Below are 12729 nucleotides of genomic sequence, written 5' to 3'. Positions count from 1 at the left end.
TTATAATCTTAGAACTCTACATGCCTTCAAATATATAAAAAATATTCTATGTAAAGTTTTTTCATAAATATGCATTGCACATAGTATGTGTGCTCCATTTGGCAGTGTTTCCTCCTGTTCCTGAGGCGCTGACATTTAAGATTTGTGCCATACTTCAGGCTCTTGTGTATGTGATGGAACTTGAAATATTAGGCTTTACAGAGAGACATTTTAATGCAGCTTACATTGTAATATAAAGCTAGGCTGCTGGGAAGTGAAATGAAAGGAGTTGCGCTGCAACATCTTTCATATATATCGGTTCTATTTCAGTCATATTTTCCCTGTTATATTGATATATTTTAATTTTATGATGGAAAAAGTTATATCCATCCCCTTCTGTTAATAGTTACTTGAACAAACACTTGCATGTCGAAGTCAAAATTCAAACACCACGTTATTTTTTTTCCTGTACAGTCTCCTCCTGCCCATATTTTGAGTGAGAGTAAATGTTGATTCCAACCATAGTGGTTTGTTCTGGAAACTTTAGGGCTTGAGTGTTTCCTGCTTCAGATAAGAGCATGTCTGTTTGAGTCCTGCTGGCCAGGTGACCTTCATTATCTCAACATTATTCATGCCAAATGCACATCCCCATGCTCCCATCTTTTTTTTAAATTATTTTAAATAAGGCAAGTCCTATGAGGCAAAGAAAAAAAGAATAACAACACCGGGGGAAAGCTGTCACCATGGCAAAGCCTTCATGTAGGTCATTTTATTACCAGCTTGAATCCGAACCTATGACTAAAAGCGGGGGCCAGGAATACTAATGCGTTTGGCCAATCAATTGGCAGCCATGTTTCTCAATAGGAGTGATCAAGAAAGCTCCGTGCTGGGTAAATGGTGCTGGAGCCCAGGCAGGAGACGCATTAGAGATTGGGCAGAATGCAGCCTGATCAAATTTGAAGAGATTTACAGCTCGTTTATCAGTGCCTGCTGTAGCTTACTTTAGCTCTTTTCAGACAGAGCTAGAGAGACACATTGTGTTAACCTGACCAAGGACATAAGCTCTTAGAGAGTCATTCAGTATTTAATATGTTTTTGAATGAAAGTGCCAATGAGAGTGGCCGTGTTCAGAAGGGTCACAAAGAGATGACTGCCAGCTTTGGCCTGTGGCCAGATTGGACATTTTATCCACCACATGGATAAAGACATTTAGTTTTCAAAATTATTACTGTTAAGAGTTTTAAGCCAAAGTCAGTACACTCTTTAATCCAGCCTACTTTATTATGTCAGTACCTACTTGAATGATATCACCACATCTCTTGCATCAGACTGCTTGGGCAGATTCCAGTATCTCTGGCACACACTACTTGTGAATATTGTATGTCTGACCATTAAGCACCTCTTTTTCTCTCTCTCTGATAGCTCTGTGTACAGAAGAGTGCGCCCATGGCCGCTGTGTGTCCCCTGATACGTGTCAGTGTGAGCCAGGCTGGGGAGGACTAGACTGCTCCAGTGGTGAGTTCACTCTCTCATTAACTCTGTGAGAGCACAGTTCACTTCATTAAGGCCCTCTGGCTCGCAGTGTAATGTCTGTTCCCTTCTCCAGAGACCACAGTCTGCCTGCTGGAGCTCTCAATCTATTATAGAGAAAACAGCACAGGAGGAAAGCTCTCCACAGTCACATTTATGCTACAGTAGTATTCAACTCTCATGCTGTAATCTCAAGGCTCAAAAACCTAGAGACCAAAACAGCAGGGATCCCTCTGAAAATGAGAACAGTGCTTAAAAAACAAGAAATGAAGACTGATCTTTGGGTTCAACACTTAAAGGTCAACAAGTGATTGTTGTAAAGCTATGGGAAGGCAGCATACATATTCACACAGACGCAAGAGTGATCAAGTTGTATTTTGTTTAATGATTATTTGGGGTGCCAGAGCATTTCTCATCACGTGAGCTAAAGCATTTTACAGCTTTTGAGTCATTTTGAGAATGAAGATTCATTCATTGCGTTATCCTGGTTGTGGCGGATCCAGAATCTATCCCGGGAATGTGGGGAACAAGTCAGGGAACGTACCATAGATAGGCTAACAGTCCATCGCAGTGGCAAGCTCACAAATTAAGATCCAACAACATTTGGAAGTCCTTTTCATAATGTAAAACACGGATCCAACATTGTAAACATGCATGCCATGAATAGCTGCAGTGAGGAAACACTCCAGGATCCACAGTGGAAATAAAAACCCTTTCTTTGTACCCAGCATTTACCTCCATGACTGTAAATCAGGGTACTCTTGGGGAGACTGGATTATTCAGTCCTCAATCAACTAAATGCTGATTTCTTAAGAGACTCTAGAGCAGGAGAGAGTGAGCGAGAGATAAAGAGAACTCTAGAGAAAGCAGAAGAGAGTATTGACTCTTTAAATATTTATGTCTGGAGAGAAACATGGGTGGGGAGGAGAAACTTACTATACCTCCCCGGGGTCAGAACAGAGTTGGCAAACTTGCTGAACTCAGCTGGCCCTTCTAGTGTGTCAGGGTAGAATAAATGTGACATTTACTTAGCTGACACATCCACAAAACTTATCCCTTCCAATACACAGTAGATCCCATTTGATGTAGGGCTACTTACTGCTCATGACATCAGCAATGGTGATTTCCTGACCTCAATTTTGACCCAGTTTGTTCATTCTTATTGCTGACCTGGTCAGCTTTGTTGTGGTTCCTTTGCCTCCTTCACTACGCATATTTACCAATGAATGATGTATGTTGGAAGCACTGTTTCGTAAGTGGTGCAAGGATCTACTGGCCATTTTCATTAACAAAAGAGCCATTTCATGATTACCAGCAGCCTGTAAATCAACAGCCGACCCAGTAGCCACAGTGCTCAAATGGAAACATGGATGCTGCTAATGACCTATACTGACTTCCTGTGGACACTTGCCATGCAGCCTTTTGAAAAGGTGCTTGCTGAGAAGGAACAGAAGAATAGCAACAGCTCTCTCAGGGTGTGTCTGCCTTGGTGTGTGCCCATGTTTTTCTTCATGCAGGTGCTATATTAATCCACCTTAATATAAACAGACCTGGTGATTGAAGACTAAGCATTATTCATAACTTTCCTATTTCCATGCCAGGCATGGGGCCAGTCCTTTTCATTTATGAGCTTTCATCTGCAGAAATCAGGAATGAGTGCCAATTTTTAAATTAAATCTGCCCTTTTCCCTTGCACATAAATGGTGCATCATGTTTTTTTTTTGTTTTTTTTTTGCCATTCCCTGTAAAAATTTCTTCTACTATATTTTTCTCCTTCTGTCTCACCCTTATTCATGTCAAAGTGTTAGTAATCTTTACTGATAGAGAGGTTAGGTAGAGTCTGTCATCACTTTGGAGGCTTACAGAGACTAATAGCAGTGCCAACACGCAGCTTCATAACCATTGTGGAGGTTGTGAGGTGTTATTGTGAAATAAACCTGTGTGTCCTTGGTGCTAGTTTAGTATATTATGTGCTGTGTTTGTTGCAGGGAGGGTGTGTGGTAAGCACTGATGATGCTTGGTTTGTGAAAGAAATGTGCTGTTGTATGGGGCACAAGTCCCAGGGCTGAAGTGGCACACTGTGTTTTTTGGTGATTTGGATTTGCATCAAAGAGGCCAACCAGCATTCGTTAATAGAGCAACACTCACTAGGAGCCTGCAATATAGGTCAACACCAAGAAGAGCGGGGAGACATGGAAGAAACCAAAGAAGAGGAGACCGAGAAGGAAGATAGTGAAGTAAGTTTACAGTGGGCTTGTTGGTTTATTCCTGCTGGCTATGTGTCTGCTGTAGTTCAAATTCACTGGAGCATATCACTTCTGCCCAATCACTATAGAGAATGGAGATGGACTTCAGGAAAGCCACAAGTGCTAATAATGTAATTGTCAGTGGAGCCAGAAGACTTGTTTGTAGCTATTGCAATAAATCACTCCCTCTCACTCACATGCTCTACTTTCAATTTTGCCTTAGATTCTCTCCACTCTTTTGCCAACAGAATTTGATTCCGTTTGAAAATTTGTTCAAAGCCTTGAGAATTAATAGTTCACTGGATGAGTAAAGAGAATTCTGAGTTCTGGGTCTTCTTAGAAGAAAGCTTGTCTAGTGAAAATATTTCAATTGAGTAAGTAATTACACAACATATTTTGATTTTTGAAACATTGCAATTCTTGTTTTTCACCATTAGCTGCAATATTATAAACCTTACATTTTCTCACCACTGTATGAGATCAGATGTCATGTATAATGGTCTCCTATTTAGCAGATGGTCAACCAAGGAGCACTGGGTTATAGAACCAAAACACATTAGATGCAGCATGTATGCATGTGTTATTATTGTTATAATAATAATAATAATAATAATAATAATAATAATAATTATTATTATTATTATTATTTATTTATTTATTTTTTTAAACAAAATTCCAACTCAATACTCTACTTAGCTATTTTTGATAAAACCAGTGTGAGTCATCAGTTATACTTTTTTGGTGAAAACCAGCTTCAGTTTGTTGTATGTTATCTGGTGCTATTAGCATGCGTGTGCTTTTGGAGTGATCGTGTGGATCTTCTTGTCAAGCCACTGAACACACATGCACACTGCACTGATAAGTGCTAATAGAAGAGGTCCAAGGAGAAGTTCTCAATGATGATACTCTGTATGAGAGTATCGAGAGCACGAGTAGTGCTGAAGCAGGGGTTTAGATGGAGAGGAGAATGGGGAATTCATTCATCAGCAAAGACTCTCGCACAGATGCTGTCAATCCAGATCCTCAGCAGCACACTTACATGCTACTTTGTTAGAGTGAGGGGAAGAAAGAAAAAGAGACAGAGATTTGGTGTGGTGTGAAGTAATTTGACAGGATTTAACAGGCTATTTCTCAAAGGCCACCCCAAAATATTTGTAAATAGATATGACTTTTTAAACTGAGTTTTTTTTTTTTTTTTTTTTTTTTTTTTTTAAAGCCCAACTCTGAGCTGAATTAAATATATTAAAAAAGGAAACAGTGTGGGAAGAAACTCTCAGTAGAGATAGAGGACAGATATTGAGGCTAAGACAGAGGAAAAAAAAAAGAAAGAGAAAATGACTCCCTTCTTATCTCTGCAGACATCAATAAAGCCGTTAAATAAATCATTCTCTCCTTAATCATTCCTCCTTTTCTCCTCCCTTCCTCCACTCTCTGGTCCTTACCAGCAATATGGCATCATCGCTACTGCTCTCTCTCACACATACAACACAGGCACTACACAGCAGGATGCACCCCAACTCCCTTTCATGTGCATGCATGCACGTGTGAGTTTGTCTATGGGTTCTTCTCATCACTCTCATCACTTAGATACTTGCATACAGAGAAGGTGACAGAAAAAGAAGGGCCAGCACCTGATTGCTTATTGTAATTGTGCATTCCAAACACTTCAGCTAGCAGAATTCATTTAAACTGCATGTGTACACGACAAAACATACCTTAATCAATGGGATGACTCATTATACTGTAGCATAGAGTGAACTTGATTTGTACATGCAGTGATTTTACTTTAATACTCAACAGTATGAGGTTCCAGCTTATGAATAATACTCTTCTGGAATACAAGATGATTTTTCTTCACTCAATTAAATAAAAAACGGGCTGTACGAGGCATCCCCACGGAAGGGGTTGAGTCAGACACTGGGTGTGCAGCTGGCCCAGTGGCCCAGCAGTCCAAAAACACTCATATGCACCAAGCTGAGCCCCTTAATCCCAGCAGTTTGCTACAGTTACTGCTTGCACCATATCTCCACTGATAAAAGTGAATAGCTCTTGAAGACTGCTGTTTGTTGGCATCTTCAGCTGACCTCAGTAACTACACACAGGACTATGAGGGAGGAATGAGAAATATATTATACCACAAAGTCAGTTGAGAATTTGCTGTAATAGTCAAGGCTCCTGGGACAAAGTTTGTTTGCATCCATCTGTGATTAGATAGATATAGGCAGTTGACAGATGTGCATGTCCATCTGTGATTAGAGACATGCATGCAGATGAATTATTATTATTTTTTTTAACATTAATTGGTTGGGTAAGTCACTGTAGTGGTGTTTGGCATTGGAAGAGAAGAGTGGAACATGTAACTCTTCTCTATGCTACTCATTAAATGAAACCACAACACTGAAACACATTAAATAAACTTTATGGCCAAAAATATGTGGACACCTGGCCATCACACCCATGTGTGGGTCTTCCCCAAACTGTTGCCACAAAGTTGGAAGCACACAATTGTCTAGAATGCCATAATATTCAGTAGCATTAAGCTTTCCTTTCAGTGAGGGCCCCAAACCTGTTCCAGCTTGACAATGCCCCTTTGAAAAAAGCAAGGTCCTTAAAGACCTTGTTTGCCAAGGTTGGTGTGGAAAAATTGAGCACTTGCACAGGGCCCTGACTTCAACCCCACTGAACACCTTTGGGATGAATTGGAACACTGACTGCATTCCAGGACTTCTTGTCCAACATCACTAATGCTTTCATGACTGAATAGGCAAATTCCCACAGCCATGTTCAGAAATCTAATGGGAAGCTTTCCCAGAAGAGTGGAAGTTGTTATAACAGAAAAAAGGTGAACCCACTCCATATTAATCTCCATGGTTTTGTAAAGGGTTGACCATCATCTGATTGGGACGGTCAGGTGTCCTCATGCTTTTGGCCATATAGTATATGTTTATATTGAAATATTTGTTGTGTTTATCATTTCAAGTGAAAATGCACCTCTTGCATCACAGCGGGAGCATTGTTAGCTCAGTTACAATGAGAAAAAGTCAGGTTTTAGCTGTTACCTCCTAAAACCAAATGAGGATCATTGACCATTTTCCAGCTATGGTCAGTGTTATATTAATGAGACATCCAACATAGAAGAAGTGGGGACAGCAAGCATTTCAGAATGGATTGCCGCTATATGACACAGTTGTACTGAGTTACGGATGAGACTTGGGTCAGCTAGTTAGCAATCTACAAGATGACATTGATATTGATAATGGTGTTAACAGTAATTGAAAATCTGATGATATTTTAGGTCATATATATGCAGAAATATAGAAAATTCTAAAGGTTCACAAACTTTCAAGCACCATTATATGGTTTTGAAGCTTCAAACAAGTCCTAAAAGTAGATAAAGAGAACCCAATTAAACAAATTAGACAAAAAATATTACACATGGCCATTTATTTATTGAGGAAAATGATCCAATATTACATATCTGTGGGTGGCAAAAGTAATTTCACCTACAAATTAAGTGCTAATCATAGAGGTTCACATAGTCAGGTGTTTTCAATCAATGAGATGACATTTAGTTGTGAGTGAGCACCCTGTTTTATTTAAAGAACAAGGCTTCTCTCACATTGGCTAATGTTAATGTTCATGAGTCACCATCAGGAGAACATTGAACAACAGTAGTGTACATGGCAGGGTTGCAATGAGAAAGCCACTGATCTCCAAAAAGAACCCTGCTGCAGTTCTACAGTTTGCTAAAGATTACATGGTCAAGCCTGAAAGCTATTGGAAAAATATGTTTTGTGGTCATATGAGACCAAAATAGATATATTTTTTTATTTAAATGAGAAGAATTATGTTTGGAGAAAGGAAAACATTCCAGTTGGTTTTGCTGCATCTGGACCAAGATGGCTTGCCATCATTGATGGGACAATGAATTATACCAGCAAATTCTAAAGGAAATGAACAGTCCTGACCTTAATCCAATAGAAATGTTGTGGAAAAATCTGAAGCAAGCAGTTCATGTGAGGAAACCCAACAACATCCAAGAGTTGAAGTTTTCTGTACTGAGGAACGGGCTAAAATTCCTCCCATCCAGTGTGCAGGACTAATCAACAGTTACCGGAAACATTTAGTTGCAGTTATTGCTGTAAAAGGGGGGGTCACACCAGAAACTGAAATCAAAGGTTCACATACTTTAGACACTCACAGATATGTAATATTGGGTCGTTTTCCTCAATAAATAAATGACCAAGTATAATATTTTGTCTCACTTGTTTCATTGGGTTCTTGTTGTCTACTTTTAGGACTGAAAATTTGATGATGTTTGAGGTAATATTTATGAAAAAATATAGAAAATTCTAACGGTTTCCCAAAATTTCAAGCACCACTGTACCTGTTGAGCATTGCCTGTTGAGGGTGGATTTTCAGTGACTCAAAAGGGATACAATTTGTCTGAAGTACACACATACAATCCTAAAAATTGCACATCCTGGAAAGGGAAGGATAACCATAATTGAATAAAAATAGTTATCCTAATTATAGCATTTTAAATAAACTATCCATGTTGAGATCATTACACCATTTGAATCATTTGTGAGTGGAGTTGTGAAGCAAAACCATGTTCTGCCATTTGAGCTAATATTTTTGTGCAATCCATCATTTGTCCATTCAATAATGCTAAAAAGAAAAAAAGGTCATTCTAGAACCTTTTCACCTTTCAGACTATGAACACATCACTCCACTGTACTAATAGTTTTCCAACATGACATTCATAATAATGGAGCTGCACTGTGCTTTTACAATAGTTTGTCCACACTCAAGAAAGGGTACCCTAGTTGTAATAAGTCCCTGCATTTTAGATAAGAAAATAAATACTGTCTGGATTTCTTCTATTCATGTTCATACAGAACAGTAATTGTTTACTTGAATAGAGAATAAATCAAATGATGCAATATTGCAGTGTTCACCCAATTGCTTTAATTTATGATACCTACTGATGCAAATATGTATGCTTTCAAATAGAGCTGTTTTTAACTGTATTTCATTTTCCTGTCAGCACATTGTCATCAGGAAGGACATATTGTTTATTGCACCTTCTGTTTTTGTATTATGGGTTTTGTTCTATCAAGTCTTATGACTTCTGGCATTCCAAAAGCTCCAGCATTGTAGTCAATAGGTAACAGTAATGGTTATGCTAATGATTTCTGCATTGGTAATTATATAGTTATCAACATCGCTTCCTTCCACTGTTATCATTAGCACATAGACACACTGCCATTACACTTAAAGAGAGATTCTTGAACATTGTCTTGAGTGCCAGGAGCCTTTAGATAATCATGATTATTGGGTACATTAAAATGGCTTATTACTTGTCCTCAGGAGAAGGTTAGTGGGTCTAAAATAGCTGAAATGCAGTAACAGTACTGTTGCCAGCTACTACCAGCATACTAATGTAAAACAAAAGCTCTGTTGTGGTCATTTCACAGTCTATGAGTCACCCTTGATTTTGTGGTTCATTTCCATGTTTATGAAGGAGCACTACAGGATTCAATTTATTTCATTGATCATTACATTTGATGAAGCTTTTGCTCGTCATAGCGAGGGCCAAGATGTTAATTCTGTAGGTCTGGAGCTGCAATCTCTGGTGGAACGCAAGGTCCCGTTACGATGAGATGAGGCTACTGAAGAGTAGTGTAAATCGACTTTGGGTTTTATGAGTTTATGGATTCACTTATTACAGACCTCTTCGAGCTCACAGGTCAATTCTCTCATCTACCAATTGTTGAAAGTCTTTATGTACTGTTGAATATTGTTCCATTAACCATAACTCTATATCTTAAACATACTTAAGTGATATCAGTTGTCCTTTTGTGGAGTGACAGCACTATGTAAAAGTCTTTACACTGATTGGCTAGATATGTATTTGTCACAGACCCTGAAGTGGATTATTTTCGTTCAGTAGTATGGCTCTAAGTGTCCTGTTCTACATATATCACAGCATTTTGCCAACGATTATAATGAATGACGTTATAATTTTTAACCGTTTATAGTTACATTTAATGTTATGGAATGTCTGCAAGACAAGCTAGTTCCTGTTATCACTTGTGTTATAGCATGTATAAACAGTTGTTTCCCCACCAGGCGCTCTTTTTTTCTCTCTTTCTTGAAGTAAATTAGACAATGAAAAGATAGCTTGTCTAAGAAAGTACAAAAACCTCTGTTTTGAAGACACTCCGGTGGCAGAAAACTTACTAACTGTTACAAAGCTCTGACAGACAAGACTCCTTCCATACATTTTAAATAAACATCTCCTTAGATTGTGTAGATCATCCACCATGCAAGTCTCTGTGAATGAGCTGTTATTATATAAATGACAAAGTATTAGAATGAGCACATTAATATAAACCTGTTATTCAAATTACAGCCAGAACTACTTTCATAGCCATTCTGTTACAGAATATTAATCAACACCTTGTGACCAATCAGATTTGGGAATTCAACAGTGCTGTGGTATAAAGGGGGACAATTGAGGGGTGAAGAAGCTACAGTGATAAAAAAAAAAAAAAAAAAAAAAGGACCGATAAACAAAAGGAGATTTGTGCGGTCTGCCAAATGGTTTTGGAAACTATTAGATGAGCATGCTGAGCAGAACTAACCAGGTGAAAAGGAAACAAATCCAGATCTTGTAGAACTAAAGATGGTAGAATTTCTAGCATCTCTGTAGGGATGACAACCTATAAGTTTAATTTCTGTGTGAGCCTGCAAGTGCATGAGCTGTGTACCCTACATGCTTTACTATGACGTCCTCGGATATGCTGTAGGTCGGAACATGGCAGTGCGTGTTTTTTGTGTGGGTGGCATTATTTGCAGTCTCCCTCCGATCCTCCTTCACCTACAATCTCCTGATGTTTAACCCTGCAGTCCACAGCAACGTTGCAGTGATTACGGCCCGTCCTAGGAGACATTGATTGTCCTGCTCCTCACAGGTGAGCCTCACACAATGCTGACGAATGAACTCCCGGCCCTGCCAAGTCCAATTAACTGTCAGTGTTGCATTGACATGCCCCATCGGTTTGTGAGGAGAGCAAAGAAAAACAAACTTTTAATCAAATTGTGTTTCAGTCCCCAGGGTAACTGGAGTTTTTATTCAGAATTGTGTTCTGTTCCTCCTCTATCTGTTGTTACAAAGTTACAAAGAAGACTTTTGCAAGAAGACTCTTTTTCATTATTAAATACAAGGGGAGACAGAATGCATATTTTCATTTTGGTGGACTTATTAAGTCATCTATCTTGCATGTACAGACAGGTGACAAAAAACTGTTATTCTATAGGGGCATTGTACTGGCAAGGTTTGTGTCCACTTGTCCCCGTACAGAGAAAGGTCAATGCAAATCAATACAAAGTTATTGACTGATCACCTTTTTTCTATGATGAAACATTTCTATCCTGATGGGAATAGTCTCTTCCTAGATGACAGTGCCCCTCTCTGTGGGGCTCTAGTTCTCACTGAATGGTTTGATGAATATGAAAATGATATAAATTATATGCTATAGTCTTTGCAGCTGCCAGATCTTAATCCAGTTGAGATTCGTGATGTTAGACAGCACTCTCCACCACCATAATCAAATCACTAACTGAAGAAATATCTTCGTGCTCATTCCTCCCGGAGAGTTCCAAGGACTTGAAGGATCTATGCCAAAGTACATTCACGTTCTGATGGCTTGTAGTGGCCCTACATCTTACTAAGACACCTTATGTTGTATTTTCCTTTAATTTGTCACCTGTCTATATATACACTCACCATCCATTTTAATAGGAACACTGGTACACTTGCACATTTATGCAATTATCCAATCAGCCAATCATGTGACAACAGCACAATGCGGCACAGACCGGTCTGGTCATGCGCTTCTGATCTCTCTCATCAACAAGGTGTTTCAGCCTGCAGACCTGCCGCACACAGGGTGTTTTTTTGGTTTTCGCACCATTCTGTGTAAATTCTAGAGACTGTTGTGTGTGAGAAATCCCAGGAGATCAGCAGTTTCTGAAATACTCAGACGAGCCTATCTGGCACCAACAACCATGCCACGGTTAAAGTCACAGAGATCACAATTTTTCCCCATTCCGATGTTTGGTGTGAACATTACCTGACGTTTTTTGACCTGTATTGGAATTAATTTATGCATTGTGCTGCTGCCACATGATTAGCTGACTGGATAACTGAATAATTGAGCAGGTGTACAGGTCCCATTAAAGTGGATGGTGAGTGTGTGTAATAGAGGAAAGCTAATATGTGGGTCAGTGGATTTCTCTCTCCCAGACAGTTTATTATAATAGTATGACGGCACTCTTATGGGACCAGAGTTTCCTAGAGGCCAGCTACATACATATTTAGTTACAGTATATTAGATAGTAGGATTAAGTGATGTTTTGATCAAGCTCCTGTTGACATATTTCATACCACTTTTTTTTTGAGAGCCATAATTCTGCTCACTCACATAAGTACTATGAGTAATAAAATAATTTCAACAACTTCTGCATTTTAGCTGAACCCCTGTATATCTTGTAATGTAATCTGTAAAGTGATAGTTCAAAATAACCTCCCCTGCAAGAAGATGCTTGCAAAGCTCTCTTTTGGCTCATAGATTGCTATGCTTCTCAAGCCATGCTTAGGTTTGTGTAAAATATGGTTTCTGTTTTTCTCAGGACTGGCCATCTTTGAGAATGTAGGCATGCTAATTCCTCCAAGGTCAAGATAAACAACTCGAGCCTCTCCTGCTTTGATTATCTTAATGCAGACATTAAAAGTCCAGAAATTCAATTAAATCCCCTGCCTTTTGCCAGTGAGGTAAAAGCAGAAGCCAAAGAGACACCGAGGCATGATCACATCGCTATGGATTAATAAGAAGAAAAAAAGGACAAAGTCTGTGATCTGTGCCTCTGAGAAAGGGCATCTCGATGATAAGGATCAAAGGAGAAT

The 12729-nt window shown here is 39.0% G+C and overlaps 1 protein-coding gene across 3 annotated transcripts in view; it reads left to right on the top strand.

Moving 5' to 3' along the window:
* megf11 (multiple EGF-like-domains 11) overlaps window positions 1–12729 on the top strand; it is a 135074-nt gene that overhangs the window by 61103 nt on the left and 61242 nt on the right. For all 3 annotated transcript variants that reach the window (XM_053677973.1, XM_017466556.3, XM_047154947.2), the window contains one exon: window positions 1402–1494. In XM_053677973.1, coding sequence (XP_053533948.1) covers window positions 1402–1494 — 93 coding nt within the window. The remainder of the gene's footprint in view (window positions 1–1401; window positions 1495–12729) is intronic.

This window comes from Ictalurus punctatus, chromosome 4 (genome assembly GCF_001660625.3).
Source record: "Ictalurus punctatus breed USDA103 chromosome 4, Coco_2.0, whole genome shotgun sequence".
In the NCBI taxonomy this organism is placed as follows: domain Eukaryota; kingdom Metazoa; phylum Chordata; class Actinopteri; order Siluriformes; family Ictaluridae; genus Ictalurus; species Ictalurus punctatus.
This window is presented reverse-complemented; position numbering and strand designations above follow the sequence as displayed.